The sequence below is a fragment of the Excalfactoria chinensis genome, chromosome 1 (assembly GCF_039878825.1).
Source record: "Excalfactoria chinensis isolate bCotChi1 chromosome 1, bCotChi1.hap2, whole genome shotgun sequence".
NCBI classification, from domain to species: Eukaryota; Metazoa; Chordata; class Aves; order Galliformes; family Phasianidae; genus Excalfactoria; species Excalfactoria chinensis.
The window spans coordinates 2,738,923-2,756,601 of NC_092825.1; the positions used below are offsets into that span (position 1 = coordinate 2,738,923).

Below are 17,679 nucleotides of genomic sequence, written 5' to 3' on the forward strand. Positions count from 1 at the left end.
TGTTGGCAGCCAGTTCAATGTATTTCTTTAAGTTACCAAAATCCTGGACTGTGCCTCAGTAGGCTGTCTTCTGACATCCACTTCAGACTACATCCAAACATAAAGCCATTCTGGAACTCCATTTCTATATACTTCTCCACTTATATTAAGTATGTGTCTTTTTCAAAGTTCTCCATGCATTTAACTGAACCTTCAATTTTCTTTAATTCCCTGACCTTGCCTTTCTTCTCAGCCCCAAACCCCTCCAACTTCCACTTGAATTTCCTGACCTGCCATCGCAATCTAGTTTTACTTTCTCCAAAATCTATCTCCTCCAGAGCTGTTCTTTTCTATACCCTTTTATTCCCATCCCAGCATTACCTTCCTGCTAGAGTCAGGCACGAGGAACTCAGAAAACATACGCTGCTTCTGGCACTGTTCCTTGCCCTGCATCCCAGCCAGGCCTCCCAAGCTCTACAGAAGCTCAAATAGGTAAGAAAGAATCCCAGCAAAAAAACAAAAAAAACAAAACAACACAAAAAAACACCACAGAAAATGAACCCCTTAAAGAAACACCAAAATGCCCACACTGGTTTGTGCAGGAAAAACACAGTCACTCTATCTGACAGGAAGGCCTTATTACACTGCATCCTAAGTTAGACCAAAAATAAAACCACACACACTGGGTAGCTACGAAACAAGAAAAAAGTGAAACAGGCAGCAGTTAAAATCATTGCTTGTTTTCAATATTACCGGGTTCTTTATTTTCTGGATCAAAGGACAAGATGGTCGAGTTTTATTTTTAGGGTATAAGTTGATAAAAGGGATAAATCCTGATTTCCTCATCATTACGTCTCACTCAGCCCACTTAATTGTGGGTGAACAGTAAGAACTCTTCTTTTTTTCCCCCCATTGCAACCCACTGTTCCAGATGTAAACAGAAGCTACACAAGCTGACCCCACAGCACTGAAAGACCAAATCCAGTTTCAACACTGTATTGCTAAACGTGTGAGAAGTACAGAGCTGCAATGAAAGGGTTAAGAGTAAAAAAGACTCACAAGGATACGAAATATAAGGACAATTTTTAACCTTTATACAGCACTATTAAGACAGATACTAGAATACCACAATTAGTTTCGTTATTGCGCATGTTTTAAATAACATTAAGAGCTCTGTACATAAAAAATGGATATGAAGGCTAAGGAAAGAGCCTTACTGTGAGATTTTCACTAAGGCTATTTGTCCTGTTTGATTACAAACTCTAAACACCACTGCCAGGAAAAAACAGCAATATTCAAGTGTTCTGAAGTTCATAAGTTAAACAAGTGACAAGAACACAGAAAAATTCAAATGAGAAATAAAATACATTTATGCCTTTTGCAAATACTCGGGGAACTCAGTTCCCAAATGTAGGTACCAGAAAGTGGTGGAAACTCAATCATTTCAGTCCTGTAAGACAATGGTGCGTGAATTTACTTCAGTTATGCTCTGACAAACAAGTAATGAACTCTGAACACAATAACCACAGGAAATTTTTCCTATATACTGTGAAATGCCATGTGAATTACATGAGTCAAAAGTTGGAACTCTCTTTTTTGTTACCTCCTATAACCCAATCTACATTCATTTGAGAGGCTTCATACGTCAAATAGCAAGCAAAACAGGCCAAGGAAAATGGCTTGAATGCCATGAAAACTCCTGGGAGTACACGGCCTCCAGCAGTTACTCTCTGTCCTCTATATTTCCACCTCCTAGTTGTCCATTTCTCCTCACATTTTTAACAGAAGCTAAAAATTCTTTTACTAAACCTCAACACCAGCATCAGGTCTGAGATGTTTATTTGGCAACCTGGTTCAATCTTACCACATTATTTAACTTCTGTTTTACTCCCTGAACTGACTTTTGCCTGATCAGTCTGCTCCTGGGAAATAAACCTCCACCCCAGTAATCGTTAACACTTGAATTTCACATCCATTTCACATTTTCCTATTCTTACTTCAAACATTTTCCATGCTTTGAAAATTTGACTTTTTTGTTCACAATTTTGGCACACTCTTCATATATAAAAGCACTTCAGAAACATGGTATTTTTCTGTACAATGATTCATATATTATGAACATTACGAATGTACAACTTGCCTCTTTCTCGGTATCTCTGGATATACAAGTCCACTGGTTTTCCTTCACACTGTATGCCCAAAAGTCAGCCAGGTCTTGAGTTCCATCCCAGCCACCAAACAAATAAACAGTTTCTAGTAAAAAAAAGGAAGAACACATTAATTTCATTTAAAAATAAAGAATGCCTTTAAACACATTAACAAATACAAAACACCTGTGATAAATATACTGTAGGTCAAGCCTATACAGGTCCCTCTGGATGGTATCTCTTCTTTCTGTTGTGTCAGCTGTATCACTCAGTTTGATGTCATTTGCAAACTTGTCCAGCCTTTAACTCCATCTCTCTCCAATTTAGAGACGGATGGAGGACTATGTCAAAGGCCTTACACAAGTCAAGGCAGACATCATCAGTTTCCCTTCCTTTGTCAGCCAGTACTATTAGCCATTATTAATCTTTATGAGTGAAATCTGTTTGTTCCCTGCTTGACGCAAATCTTACAGTCTACAAAGATTTCTGAGACATCAGCCAAAAACCTCTTTTATTTAGTTGATCTCTTGTAAAGAAAAACTTGCTTCAATTATAGAAATCCTCTTCAAGGAAAATGGCTTGCATAATATAATTTATCTGATGTCACAAAAGCATGTCAGTAGAGCCGTAACAGTTTAAGCCAGAATTCCAGGCTCATCCTCAGAGCACATTACCTTAAATTCACAACTACTCCAAGCACAGCAAGTTCAAAAGCTTATCAGACTCACGGATGAAACTAAATGAAGCTTCCAACATGAGAGGAACGAGGAATAAGTCTCTGTTATGACACCAAGAGATGATTGAGCCACTTCCATTACAGTAACATCACTATCTGGTCTTGGATTCTAAAGATATTTCATCTTCAGATTGAAATAACACAACACAAAACCAAATCCAAGAACGAGCCACTGAAGAATCACAGACCTATAAAAACTTCTTTAAAATCTTCAGCCCAGATCTATTATGAAGGTAATGGCCAATTTTTAATCCAACACCAATTAAAAAGAAGAGTTAGATGTGTGATTACAAAATGGAAATAGTCCCTGACCCTTACCTACCATCAGGATAGTGGTCATCACCATGGAAAGGTTACCCTGGTTCATTAACTTTAATTACCCTTCCTCCTGGACTCAGGGCTCCCAGTGTTCCCTGCTAAGAGCAGGTCCCTTTGTGCGCATAAATTCTCACAGCTCACAAAACCCACATTACCACAACAGCTTCATTGATAGCTGAGAAAAATAAAAGATTTGGCACTGGCTAAGTATCCTACTGGGGCCTTGCCAAAACGTCATGCCTGCCTGTAAAGGCTTTGTTGTCTCAGATGAAATTTAATAGCAAATCTGAATGAATTTGACAAAAACTCAGATTTTAAAAATCACCTAAATCAAGCTCACAGAACTAAACGGTGTATAAGGACCGACAAGGGGTAGAATCACACAGTGTGAACTGTGAGCATCCCCAGATTCCTTGAGCAAGAGCAATAACACGTGCATACATGAACTCTATACCAAATTTCTTCTTCATCTTGATATCAAACTGTAGTCATGACGCAATAAATACTCCATCACTATTCTAAACCCAGAATGACCCAACATTTTTTAATCATACTACAGAAGTAACGGAAACATTTCTCAGTATTTAAACTCCTCTGCTGCTGGTAATGTCAGGAAAATCATTTCTCACAGTTCTAAAGTTCATAACCGTTCTCCCAAATTACAAGGGAAAATCAGTTGGTGGGGAGAGAGGGGGTTGCATTTGTTTTCTTCAAAACAAAAGATGCAGTTCTCTCTCTTTGACAGCTGGTATCACCACCTTCCAGTCTATTCTTCATTTCAGACTTCAAGGGAAGGGTTACTTTCTCAAGGAGAGCACCCACGAAGACAGACCAAGAGTACAACTTCAGCACTCCCTGGTATTGCCACAACAGCTAAACAATGCATCAGTATATGTCCAATGACAAGGTCAGACAAAGGGAAAAGACTACAAGCTTTCAGGCAGCTGCAGTGTGAACCCTGAGGGGAAAACAGCAGTCTTGCATTGGTATAATTATTCCTACTTTAGTAACACTAGGGAAGTCAAGATGCAGGCAGGACACAGTTCTCCAGCAGAGGAAGGGATTCCTCCTTTGCATCATAGCTGTATGTCACACAGCAATACTGACACTGCTTTAGTAAAGCAGAATTTTGCTTTAGGGACAGACTGGAAGAATTTTTCAGATCTAACTGCAAACCAACAAGAAAAACATGAAAGCAGTTAGATCTACCCAAAGCTTTTACCAGCTACATTCTGGACATCAAGTTCCTCCTCCAGCATCTTATCCTTATCCCCTTCACATTTACTGTTAAACAAAAATCCAATACTTTCCATTAAACATGCTTTATGAATATTTCTAAACTGCTCGCTCATTCCAAAGTGTTTCTGTAACGTCCAAATTCTTTTTCTGCTCTCCAAAAGACTAGAAGGTGCCACAACACTCCTCAACAAAGTATCAGAGAACATGCACTGAAAACATTAACATATGTCCTGACAACCCCCTTGTGAGTCCCTTGTTCTCAGAGCAGCACACAGAGCATCCCTCTTTCCAGTCCCTGTTAAATCCCCAAAGCCCTGCAGGAACTTCAGTCTATGCTTGGATATGCTCACAAAGTCCGCTTTTTGAACCTCTCTTAACTCTCACCTCATGATGAAGTCTTCAATGGGATTCTAGCACAGCAAGTTATCCTATCAGGACGTAACAGGGCAGGCTGATAAATCCCCGTTTTATCAGGACGGTGAACACACTCTGACTCTGGTGACTTATTAAACTAATCAATGAAATATTTTTGGATCTAAGACTTCTAGAAATCTGCCAGTCTTCTTCCTAACCCCCCACAGTAGAGCCAATTTCAGTAACAAAGCAGGTTGCGTAGAGATGTGCTTTGAATAACAGTAAGGACAGTTTCTTCATAATATCTGGATCATCTCTTATTGGTTTTGTGCTTTTTTTTTTTCCCCCCTCCTCTGTGTAGCTAACCAGAACTTCTCTTGCTGCAGTGTGTCCTTTGCTCTTCATCCTGTTCCCCGAAATGAATGCCTGTTTTCTTCACACCTCCTGCAGCAAGCATATCCTTCTTTAGCTATCTGCAAGCTGCTTCAGGTTCTCTGTAAAGGAGCACACTGAGCACAAATATACAGACAGATGTTGAATTTTCTTGAACACCACTCAGTTGCTGAATCACTATTCAGTGCAGATGGTGGCTGGCTACAATTTTTTCAGGCTCTAGCTAGTCTGGGTAGGCATACAATGCACACAAAGTCATCTTCTCAAATGTGAAAGCACCATGAAGTTGAGTAACCTCCAGGATGCAGCAGCTGTTTGTATTTCAGAGCTTAGAAGCCATCTGTGTTTTGTTTCAGAGATCTCTTCATCTCATACACAAGTCCTGTCTTTAAATAAAATATCTTATGGATAGCAATGTCTTCCCCAGGCAAAACAGCATCCTTTTCCCCGCGTCTGCTGCTCTCGCTTCGTCTTTTTCATAGCTCCATGTTTCATTTGACACAGTTTCATCATCTCTACATATACTACAGCATACTGCGCCCACTGTTTTGAATCACCCACTGTTTCCAACCTACAGATCTCTTTTCACTTATCTAACAGAATGAAATAACTTCTTCCCACAAAAGGAAAGACAAAGAAAAATACACCCGAAATAACAAATTAATTTCGCTTCAGAGACTGAACAGAGGTAGCACAAACACTGATAAAGATCATTTCACTAATATTTTTCTTTGTAATACATTTCAGTTGCCATAGTTAGGAGAAACAGACAAAGCTAACAAGTGAGACAGAAAACATAAGGAGGCTTTATCCAAATGAAATAATGATGAACCTTGAAAACAATTAGGATATATTACCAAAGAGCCTTTTGAATAAAATAACTTCAGTACTAGCTCATTTTCTTTTCAAATCCTAAAGAAAAAGCATCATTCCGTTACCAAAACAAGTTATGTAGTTTTAGAGACTACACTATAATTTACTGTAATTCAAACTGTACCTGCTCTGTAAAGGCAGATGAAGAAACCCACCTTACCCAGGGAATTACAAGCCAGACATCCAAAACACAGGACTACCCTGAACTGTAGATTAAAAACTTCAAACCTGGATGTGGCACTCTGCTTAGTTGTCCTCACTTTCTTCTGAAGTTGCTGTTTGAAAACATGTCATAACTGAACTACAGAAAGTCCTGAGGGGTCATCATCAAAGCTACGTTAATCAAGAAACCAGTGCTAAACAGATGTCTACATGCTCTCTTCCGGAACTGCACTGGGCAATCATTCTATCAGCACTTAATGCATCTGGGAAGCGATATTATTATGTATAAGCCTGCACTTCAATGCTTGAATATTTCACCAGGACCTACATAAATCATAGGTTTTCATGGCTAATGTTCAGCTCACTTTACAAAGAATGCCCTTGTGCAGCTTTGGGGTTACTTGTACTTTAGGCGTTCTGGGAATGCTTCTGTTTGAATTTTTAATCTATATTCTGGGTTCTGACTACCCTAACGCTTCTCCTTCCTCAGAAAAGAGAGGAAAAATCTCTCTAGTCTCTCATACAGAGAGCTACAAAAGACAAGTACCTTACACAAGAAGCGGAAACATAATCCTTCTGTTTTCACTTACAGTCTAGAGTCCTAACATGTGCAACAGCAGTTTCCAACTATAACAAGGAATGCCTCACAGTAAATGTTTCTCTATAAGCATACCAAGAACAACTTTCTAATTCTGCCACCCAGATCATTCCAATCGGAGCGCTAATACAAACAGAAGTCTGGAAAAAGCTGTCAGAGTTATTGATTACCAACATTTTTCATGTAGAAGGTAAGTTCTACAGCCCAAAATGCCTGTGCCTTCATTTCAATATGCTATACAAGTTCTTCAAAGCACAAAGAACACTATACTTATTCCAAGACATCTGCTGCCAGTATTAAATGTATGAACATCAGACAGAAGTGAGCTACACCACTACAAGTTACTGTATGCCAACAGAGATGCCATAATTGCTCTTTTAGTTACTTTCAGTCTATTCTAATTGGAAAATAAAACATGCTAAAAGACAGTTTGGACCAAGTTTGACTATACCCTACCTGAAACTAGGAGTATAAACAAGAGACTCAGCAGATCAAATCACTACCAGTAACTCAAGATCTAGCTCAACTGCTTACCAACTCACCTACTCTATCCTGATGTTAACACATGTGCATCTGACAGGCTCTATGTTATACAAAACTTAGTAAAAATAAATGCTTATTATCATAATCAGTACCAACTGGTTAGTATTTCCTTGAGGTTAATCAAAAAAGCAGAACCAGCTGCAGCTATATCCACAGCTACAGCAAATCTGGGCATGAGTGATTAAAGTTTGCTTCCAAAACCCACTATTTTTATGTAATAGGAAGGTTCTCATGATTCATGTAAGCCCGGTTTTTGGTATTCAAGATTGTTTCTAAAATACTGAAGTTGAGTAAAATATTCATCTTTGATAAGCACTTCACCCATCTAAGGAAGGATGCAAAGAAGAACTTATTCTTCAGCTTTCAAAAATCGTTGGGAAAACAGCTCAGCATGTGGGTAAGGAATGGATGATGTCTGCAAGCGTGCTGCTGCTCCTTTTTCTGTTAATACTTGATTTGCTCATGGCTGGCCAGGCAGACCAATTCCAGGCTGTAAAACACATCCTGACCTAACTGGCCAAACTCCCACAGTTTCACTAAATGCTACCTATGTTCAGAAGAAAACTCGAGCAGTCAGCAGCAGCTGGTTTTAAGAATACAAACAGCACCAAGAACTTCCCCTGGCCTGTTTGTAAATTGTTCTGCTAAATTACATGGCAAAGCTTTTAATCTCAAAAACATACAAGCTTTTACAAGCCTCAATGGGTCTGGAAGCAAAAGTAAGGGCAACTTCCCAAACTTCCTAAATGTTCCACAGAAAAACTTTCCGAAGGAGCATATCCTGCCACCGCAGGAGAGCTGCAGCAAAAGGGGACTAAGATGGCATAGGAACCCACTTGTCGTACCCTGAGACTCTTTTTGTGTTGATGCTCTCCAACCAGTTTTAAGCAATTAGGGGAGAGAAAAAAAAATAATCAGTGCTTTATACTGCTCAACTGAAGCAGAGTGATAACTTACATGAAACGCAGAGATGATATGCTTAATAAGAGTTAAGGAAACCAACAGAAACGGAAACAAAAACTCGTGCTACCATCATTTTACTGCTTTCAGAAGGTCTAAAAGACTGTCAGAATACCAGACTGACGCGCTTGGCATTTCTTTGGCATGCTTGTGAAACAGACACTGCTACTTACTCACTAAGACCACTAGGGAGCGTTCACAGCTTCTTTTGTAGGCAGACACCAGAAAACCTCCAGCAACATTTTATACGAGTGAAATCTCTTCCGCCAAAAAAAAGTTTGCTTTCATATACAAAATAACTCAAGTGCTTCCTCTAGAGCAAAAACTACATTCTGAGTAAAAGCCAAAGGCTGCAGTGACTGCTGCATTTTTGCTTGTTCACTATGACTTAGCAAATTACTCATGAAGGTACTAACCTGTCACATGCTTCAGTCCCTCTCCATATGACCATAACAGAGACAGCTATGGCAGTTTTTTGCCAACTCCCTCACTGCCACCCTGTATTCCTCTCCACTACTGACAACCCTGATCTGGTTTCTTCTTTCCTAAGAAAAGCTCCATTACTCATACAAATTATTTATTTAGCAAAGATGCAGGCAGGCAAGCTTAAGTGAGCAGTCACTTCAGTCAGGAATGACGCACCACAGAAATCTGATTAAATAAAAGACAAAGCTACAGAAAATTACAGAGTTCATCAAAGCTGTTAGCTGTACCTTCCTTTCTTCTCTTTATGGGCTCTTCAAAACAAAAGTTGAACCATTTTAACCGCTATTGAAAGCATTATTCATAAAAAGCATCAAGTAAATTAGACTTAAATGGAACTTCGTGTGCAAAAAATAGCAGAAGTTAGAAGCCACTCTAACCAAAGTACAAGGAATATTCCAGCAGGTCAGATTTATCGCTCAAGTGCTATCCAAAGCAGATGATATACAGGAGAGATAAAGGAAATAATCATCCCTGATTTCTCTTCTCTTGTATAAGCTCAAAAAGGGGAAGAAAAACACAAATTATTCAAACCAATTGTTCTGGGCTTCTTAGTGAAGTAGCGAGAAGTTAAAGGCCTGAAGGGGTATTAGTAGGGAAGAAGCAAGTGGGGGAAGCAATTGGAATATGCTCCAGGCAAAGAAAGCAGATTATTTAATGCAGCTATTAAAAAAGTACAATTTCCCTCCTAAAATTAAAATTAAGTCATCGTCAAAAGAATATATTTGCAATACTTATGTGAAAAATCTCATTCAGTAACTAAATTAGTAGAGAGAAAAAAAATAATTAATCAATAACTACTCACCTGTTTGAACATCTATAACCATCTGATGGCCTCCTCTCATCCCTGGTCGGCTGTCTTCCCCATCACCTTTTAAAAAACAAACAGAGGAATGAGAGAATGCCATCTATTATTTGACTATAAACAGAAAGGACAGAACTTCACGTATAGTAGTTGAAGTATTATACAAAAGCAGGGCAATTTAACTCATCGTTTCTTTGGTTAGTATTCTTCCAGACACTGTAAAATTCAATGTGCAGTTATCTGCAGTTCACTGCTCCAATAAATAACTGAAGTGAATACAGTACTCTACTGCAATTCTAGGAGCTTTCCAAAGGATCCTCAGAGTTCCTGAAGCGTGCAGGTCCTCTCACAAATGAGGTCTGAGCTATCTTTGAAACTTTCCAGTAGTGGGAACACAGAAAATCTTTTGCTCTCCTTTCATCTCTCACCCAATGCTGCCTGAAGGCAGACAAGTGAGAACAGATACTCAAGCGACACAGCACTGTACCCAAGGGAGGAAAGCAAAGGGCTAATGGTATGGATATAACAGTTAGCTTTGCACCAATTATTTGTTCTCACATAAGGGAATTCCAACTGTCCAATTAAAGTAGTTTTCCAGCCACTTCAGATTTCTTAACCGTTCGGGACAGGGAAGCAATATTAGAAAGATAACCCATATTCTACTGGAAGAGGAGTCTGTTTATATTCATACACAACCCTTCCCAAGAGGTTTAGGTATGGGGCTCCATGTTTGGTGACTGGAACTTTGAATCCTACGGTTGCTGCATGGCAGTCATTTTTTACCTTTGTAGTCAACATTTGGGGGGTAGATTCTACAGTTTAGATTTACTGCACAAGAGATGAAGATTTGAAAAGATACACTTCAAATCTGAAATACTCCATGTTAAGATAAAGCATCTATTTGCCACTCTTAGCTGTACATTTCCCTTTAAGACAACTCCACCCACTAAACACAGTCCTACAGGTAACTTATAGTCTGAGTTTTACTGGTGAAATGATTAGTTATCCTTGAAGTGACAGCTAGTGTTCCTGGAGCATTCCTTATTCAATCAGAAACCACGTTACATTTCATTGATTTGCAGACAAATGGCAGATTTTTCACAGATGATACCATTCCCCACAACAGCTGTCCTACAGAAAGCCTTCTTGCATCAGTGTCTTGCTCTATATCCAGAAAGGAGCATGAAAGAACGAGCAGTATGAGGGCTGTAGCTTCAAAAATATCCTTACCTTTGGAGCTTTTGGGGATAATCTGTCCCCAGCGAGGTTTGTATTCTTGTTGACTGATATACTGATTGAACAAGCCATCTGCAAAACAAAACTCCTGTTGTGTAAAAGGTTTATATTTCAACTACAGCAAAAAAAAAAAAGAAACTTCTAAAGCAGTCAATCCAGTATACTGTTCCAAAAGTTACGCCCATTTGTCAGCAAAGCAGGACTATCCCTTGAGGTAATGGGCGCCACTACCTCCCTGATAACCTCTGACAGGTTGTCATGGCAATGGCCTTGCACTGCAAGTGTTTAAGACGTACCATTCACACCCCAGAAAGTCAGAATGTGCTTTTTGTTGGTCTTTTGCAGGCACTGAGGGATATGGCTTACTGGGCATAGTGGTGATGAGTTGATGGTTAGACTAGATGATCTTAATGACTCCATGATGTATATGAAGAATGTATTTAAAATGAAGACATCAGTTAATTTGTTAAAATTGCTAATGAACTTAATGTGGAAGCACTACAATAAGGAGAAAACTCATTACTAGATCAATCAACAATTACAAAGTCTGTCTTCCAGATCATGCCGATCATCTATAAATCTCCAATGTGGCGTATTTAGTTAAGAACAGAGTCCCACCCCCTTATTTAATCAAAAGATAAGTTGCCAATGCATGTCAAATTCAACTACTTTAACACATGGTCATTCAAAACTACGTCAGGTAGCACCTCTGGAGCTTCACCTAGAAACATAAAGCAGATTAAAAGCTGCAACATGGGACAACCAAGCACTGGATGAAAAACAAAATAATAGCTTACATTCTCTTCTGAGATTTAAACAAGAAGAGAAACAGAAGAAACATTAGGTCACTGGCCAGATACGCCAACTGCAGCATTTCTGTAAGAAGCAGTAACTAAGCAGTAACTTGCAGCACTCTAGCCACATTCCATGGGCATTCTTCTCTCCCTCTATACCCCTACCAGATGTAATTTGCTTAGCATCAAGAGGTCAGTTCCTGATTGTGTTCTACACGTCGTGAGTTTACCAGACAAATATTTAATTTTCTGAAGCTCTTCTTCAGTCTGAGAAGAGCTTAGCAAGCACTGTGACAAGCTTGTATCAGTCTTCAAATGACTTCATAAAGAAAAACTCCCTAAGTTTCTGCATGTATATCAAACTGCTAGATTGCTAGTGGCCAGCCTCCTGCTCACTGCTTCCTTTAGCACCCAGCTGCCTATATGCCACCCATCACCCCACTATCAAGACAAATTTATTACAAGCATTTGTACTCCATTTATACAGTACTTGGAAAAAAATATGTGAGTTCAGACAGCCAGTTTTACACGACCAGTGCTATAATAACACGAGCAGACTCAGAATTCCAATGACAGACTTACATGGCTTTGTAATAAAACAGAACATTGCACGTAGGCTGTTCGGTCAAGTGTAGGATGCATTCAGAAATCCTTAATCACGTTCCTAACAGCTTTGCTCTTCACTAGAATCAGACCTAGCTCAGGAATCACTTTTACATTCCTCAGCAGAGAAAGGAAAAATGACATTACTAAGTTCTATGTAATACTTTTCAGTTCTTCCAACCCCAGTAATTGTGGCTTTGAGGTAAGAACGTAACAGACTGTGAATGCCTCCATTTATTTTAACAAATCCCTTGCTGGGCACAGGGACAAAAAAAAACCAGACCATTCTTTACCGCACATGTACCTATTTAGTTACAAAAAAGGTAAGAATCTTTGGTAAGCGCGACACAATATTCAGAGGATATTTTAGAGCATTTCCTGGCATCCTGTACTTTGTCATGACTGAAATCCAGGTTTTAATTAAAACCCAAGCCAGCAAGGACTTCCTGGGAGAAGATGAATACTCTATTTAGAAACCATCTAATAGGAAAACTAAAGGCGCTCAAGGGATCCTGAAAGGTACTGAATTTGGTCTTAAAATAGTAAACTGCTTTCAACTTTCTTCAACTCTGTTCTGCAAGTTTTTCAGACTTATTACTGTGTTAAAGCAGGGCAGATTTTACTCTTACCTGTCTTACAGTCAAAAACATCAGTGCTCTCCCAGTATTAAGTAATTGAGGAAAGTCAGAAGTTTGCTCACCATATGTAGAATGGCTTGTTCTGTTTCCAACCGAACAAACATACGCACTGTAAGCAATTCCACACTGAGTCAGATTTCTCTAGCCACAAACCTAGATAGGAATTCAGCCTCTTGGTTATCATTTTTTGGTCTTTAAGACCAAAAACAAAACTGTATTTATCCCTATGGTAGCCAATAGATAATTGGACATAAATAGCTCAAGAGGATGAATTACACCACATATGATCTGAAAGGGTGATTTAACCTCTCTCCCATGCTCAACACCCACAGGCTGCACTTGTCAAGATATGATACTTCTCCCCTGCTGTGCTTTCAGCCTCTTTTAATAATGCTTCTTGTCTTCCATGGGACATTGGTTTGGAAATACTCCAGCTTGCTTCCCAGAAATGTTTCTTTCTGCTGGGAGCAGTTCCACATTCATTCTACTTGCACCGCAAACCAGAAGCAGCTTGTTTTGGGAGCTGAATCACCACCTGTCTGACACCACAGGGAGAAGAGGGAAAGAAAAAAGGGATTTCTAGGTGGATTCTGTATCTGATGCCAGACTTCTAGTATACTCCTTGTGTCCCTTTGCCAGGATAGAGCTGCTGACCAAAAAGTCTCCAAAGTTTCTGCAAGGCACTGAAGATCAGATCCAGGCCTACTTATGTTTGTCAGCTGTTTCCAATGAATCAGTAGTTTAAAATAAATTTCAAGCTTGCTGTAGAAAAAGCGTGAAGCATAAGCTTTTAAAACAAGTAGTTTCCTTAGGCCCTGAGGTCTCTCATCTCAATGTCCATGTTTACTCTGTAGAGCTGCAGCCAAAGATGGTACTTTTATTTTGTACTGTTTACAAACACTTTGCAACAAGTTGTGACGCATTTTGGATCTAACAACATGAACTTCACAACAGTTAAAGCTAGTAAATTTCATCCAGTATCCAAAGGCTTGATTTTGTTCATCAATTACACACTACCCGGAACAGATTAAAACAAACACTGCAGACCAAAATATTTAACCTTGTGAAGCTGATCAGAAACAAGTAAAAGTTGTATTAAGTTCAGTTTTAGGCAGCACACACCTCTAGACAGAAGTACTGAAATCTACTCACTTCACTATTAATGGCATGAAAAACTTCAAAGCAACTTTTTGTCCACAACTTCTGGAGTTTGGGGTTTGTTTTTCTGGGGTTGGGTTCCTTCCAACGCCTAGATTCCACAGTTCTGTGATCTACTTACCATAGGCCTTGGATCCCTAGCAAGCTTCTCTTTTCCATCTACCCCAGTGTAACACAGAGCAGCAAACCAGTCTGTACTTCCTCAAACATGAACCCCAAAATATTTGAAGTGAAAGCTAAGTTATGTTTGTCAGCAGCTTCCAGGAGAACACAGATGTTCCTGTACACCCCAAGTTTTGGGAGACATTTGAGCCTTCAGGCTGTAAATCACCGTCTTATTCATCATATGTGGCCAGCATGTCAGCAGATACACAATGTATTGCATACAGATAGAAGACTTGCCAGAAGGAACAAATGGGTCCCTGGAATACTAATATGCAGCAAACCTAGCAGATCTTCAATCCATTTCAAGCAGCCTTCTGTGCCTCCAGTAGTTGCAACCAAGTTCACCAAGTAATTTGCACTCCCCATGCTCTCTGTAGGAATACTAAGCAGATTTTTTCCCTTCAATAATATAGGCTGGCTGAAAGCTATAGGAATGAATCCAAATGTGAAGCATTTGAACCAAGTCTGTGAACCAGCTGAGATTTAAGGAACCTTTTATTTTTGAGAGGAAGTCAGGCAGCTGCCAGAGTTTCCATTTGCCCATTTTCTAAGTCTAATGCACAAGTCAAAAGAATCTGCGGGAAAAGTGTGGCTGCCTGCCACTGAGCTCTCAAAAGAAATCATCTGGTGATGTGAGGTGGAAGGCAGCGTTCACCATTAGCAATGCAAAAGAACAAGAGTTTAGCTCTGCTAGCACTAATTCTTGACCACCTACACTTTTTCTACATGACTAAGCCTATGGGAATAGCCTACAAAAGATGTATCACATTTTGCTTTTTAAAGATCTATCCATGCAAATATTAGTGTCTACAAATCAAATCTTAGGCTGCGTGGAACAAGCAGTATCGCTGTCAACCTCCCTGCACTCTGTCGGTTCCTTTAAGGCTATGAACTCCCAGATCAGCAAGAGGTCAGCAGTTCACATATTCACGTCCAGTCTGTTCAAAGAGCAAACTGTTCTGTAACAGAGATAATTCAAGAATCTGTGTATCTCAATTAACTCTACACTTACTTGTCATGCACAGGACTGAAGTTAATCCACATCTATTTGACGAGAAAATGCAGTGGAGAGCTCAAATGTAAAACCCATACCTCCAAAATTCAGGAGACTGCACAACCAAGCTACCAAGAAAGTGAGGTGCTGGGTGCCAACAAGCCTTTTTCAAACAGTACTTCAGAGACACTGAGAACAAAGCAAGGATGGGTAACTGCAGAGGACCACAGGTAGACAATACTGTAGGGAAAAGTGTTGAAGACTGATAACATCTATTAGCAAGAAAGGGAAAGACCCAGCTATGAGGTATCAAACATGTTCAACTACTTGCCTTATGACAGTCAACTGTTATAACCATGGACAAACTCTTACAGCAGCACTTAGCCCCACTGCAGCTGAACCAGTTCCCTGACCTGGCTTACATGTGGCAACATGAAAACCAGTGCCACCAAGCAAGAGCCCAGGACACACATCATCCTGAGTAGGGATTGACCCACATAAAGTTCTGACCAGCTTATAGAAAATGCAGGATGCAGCCTCAGTATCTTGAGATAGGTATCACTTCTCACTGAAGGGTACTGGGAGGTTATAGAGGTTTAAATGGGTACAAAAGCTGAAGACAGCAAAAAGAATTGCAGAAGGGAAGGGGCAAGGCAGGTTAATGCATTTAAAGATGAGTAAAATCATTAAGGATAAGCAATGGAGCAATGGGAGATGCATACACTGACATTTAACTTCAGCTAGCCAGGTGCTAGATGAAAAGGAAGCAATATAAACATACCCATGCATATTATTCTGTCCCTCAGAAACACTGAGAAAACTTCACACTACTGCTCTGAGAATCTCCTGCTAAGTTATCCATAGTGTGTTGCTATAAATATTTGTTTCTGTACTTGCTGGAACAAGGAACAAACAAAACGATAAAACAAACCACACTATTTTTCTAGGTTGCTTAAGAGATGAAAAGTTCTCCAGCCTCTAAAAAGGGACAGAATTACAGGAACAAGAAAAAGAGGATTATTCACATCAAATTATCCATCTATCAGTACAATACAAGACTTGGAATTTTCTTCCATACCTCCACACCTGGTAAAGTTGAGCACTGAAGACAGCAATTTTGCTCTCGATATATTGGGGAGGCAGAGAAGCACCTCCTCAGCTGTAGTCTCAGAGGAAAACTGCTGGATGCAATAAATTCAGTATGCTATGCATTAAGTGGTAAAAACAATTAATATGTGACAGGGCAAAACAAAGCCACAAACATTCAATTCATTAGTGCCTGTGGGGAAAAAGATCAGCTTTTGAGGGACCTTATTCAGCACATCCTAGATCTCTAGTGAAATTCCATTCAAGAAGTACTACAGTCTGCAACGAGGTGGAAAGAGGAAAACCTCTAAGCAATGATGAGGTGAAGCCACAGCCAAGGCAACAGACTGATCCCTTGTCACGATCATAATCATAAGCATATAGCATCCCACTGCCTCAGTTTGGTGGGCTCATAAGCTTCCTCTGACATTCCCGTCTTTGAGTAACACTGCAATGACAGAGCAAGAGCCAGCCACGGCCTCCCACTGCTCTTTCCTCCTACAACCCTCACATGCTCTTAGATTCAGCAGAAAGCTGCCAGTTGAAGAATGCCTCTGCATTGCAGGAAGCTGTTTACACTCCCTTCCAAGCCAACAACACTACTACATCTCAGGAAGACAAGCAGCACTCAGAAGGACAAGGATGAATGCAGGCTTTTCTCAGGCTCAATGCTAGTAGCTGCTCAGGGAGCTCAGCACAAGGCAGTCGAGCTGTTCTGCTTATATAGTTCAGAAGTCTCCTGTCACAACTGACAGAAAGCCACTTACTGCATTTTTTGACAGCCTGTTGGAATAAACTCCCTAAAATTGTGCTGTGTTGAACAGCTTTCTCACAAAGGTATTGTGATTTTCACGAAAGACAAACACTGATTTTAAATGTATTGTTTCTATCATACTCTAAGAACCACCTGCAACTTCAGTGGTTTTACCAAGAAAGAGGTGATCAATCATCTATGCTGCTATTTATTCTAAGAGATATTTCAAAATGATTGATTTGCCCAGAATTTAAAAGAAAACAAAAACAAAACCACCGATACAAACTTTTGGCGCCAGACACCCATTAAATTGGCCACTTAGCCTCCAACTCCACATACACGAGGATCTCTTATGCCAGCGCAGGTTTTCCGTGAATAGCACTGCACGCAGTCAAAAAGCAAGACACCCACCAGGCAAGAGCACCTCTGTTTATCACATTGCAATCCAAAACCACTGCACAGATCTTTGGAGACACTTCACTGCAAAAGCTCAATTCTTCTATCTCGCTCTATCAACATAAAGTAAATCTCCTCAATCTTAGGAGATGAAAGCTGTTTACACACAGTGCTTCTAAGTTGAAAGGTTCCAAGTAAAAAATTAATAGTAGTTACAAAGAAACCGGTAAGTGAAGACAGCCTCTACTTCCAATCATGATGACTT

At 39.8% G+C, this 17,679-nt stretch overlaps 1 protein-coding gene across 2 annotated transcripts in view; it reads right to left on the bottom strand.

Moving 5' to 3' along the window:
• MKLN1 (muskelin 1) overlaps positions 1 to 17,679 on the bottom strand; it is a 103,831-nt gene that overhangs the window by 51,477 nt on the left and 34,675 nt on the right. For both annotated transcript variants that reach the window (XM_072328293.1, XM_072328303.1), the window contains 3 exons: positions 10,821 to 10,898; positions 9,591 to 9,656; positions 2,120 to 2,232 (listed from right to left, as the gene is read on the bottom strand). In XM_072328293.1, coding sequence (XP_072184394.1) covers positions 2,120 to 2,232; positions 9,591 to 9,656; positions 10,821 to 10,898 — 257 coding nt within the window. The remainder of the gene's footprint in view (positions 1 to 2,119; positions 2,233 to 9,590; positions 9,657 to 10,820; positions 10,899 to 17,679) is intronic.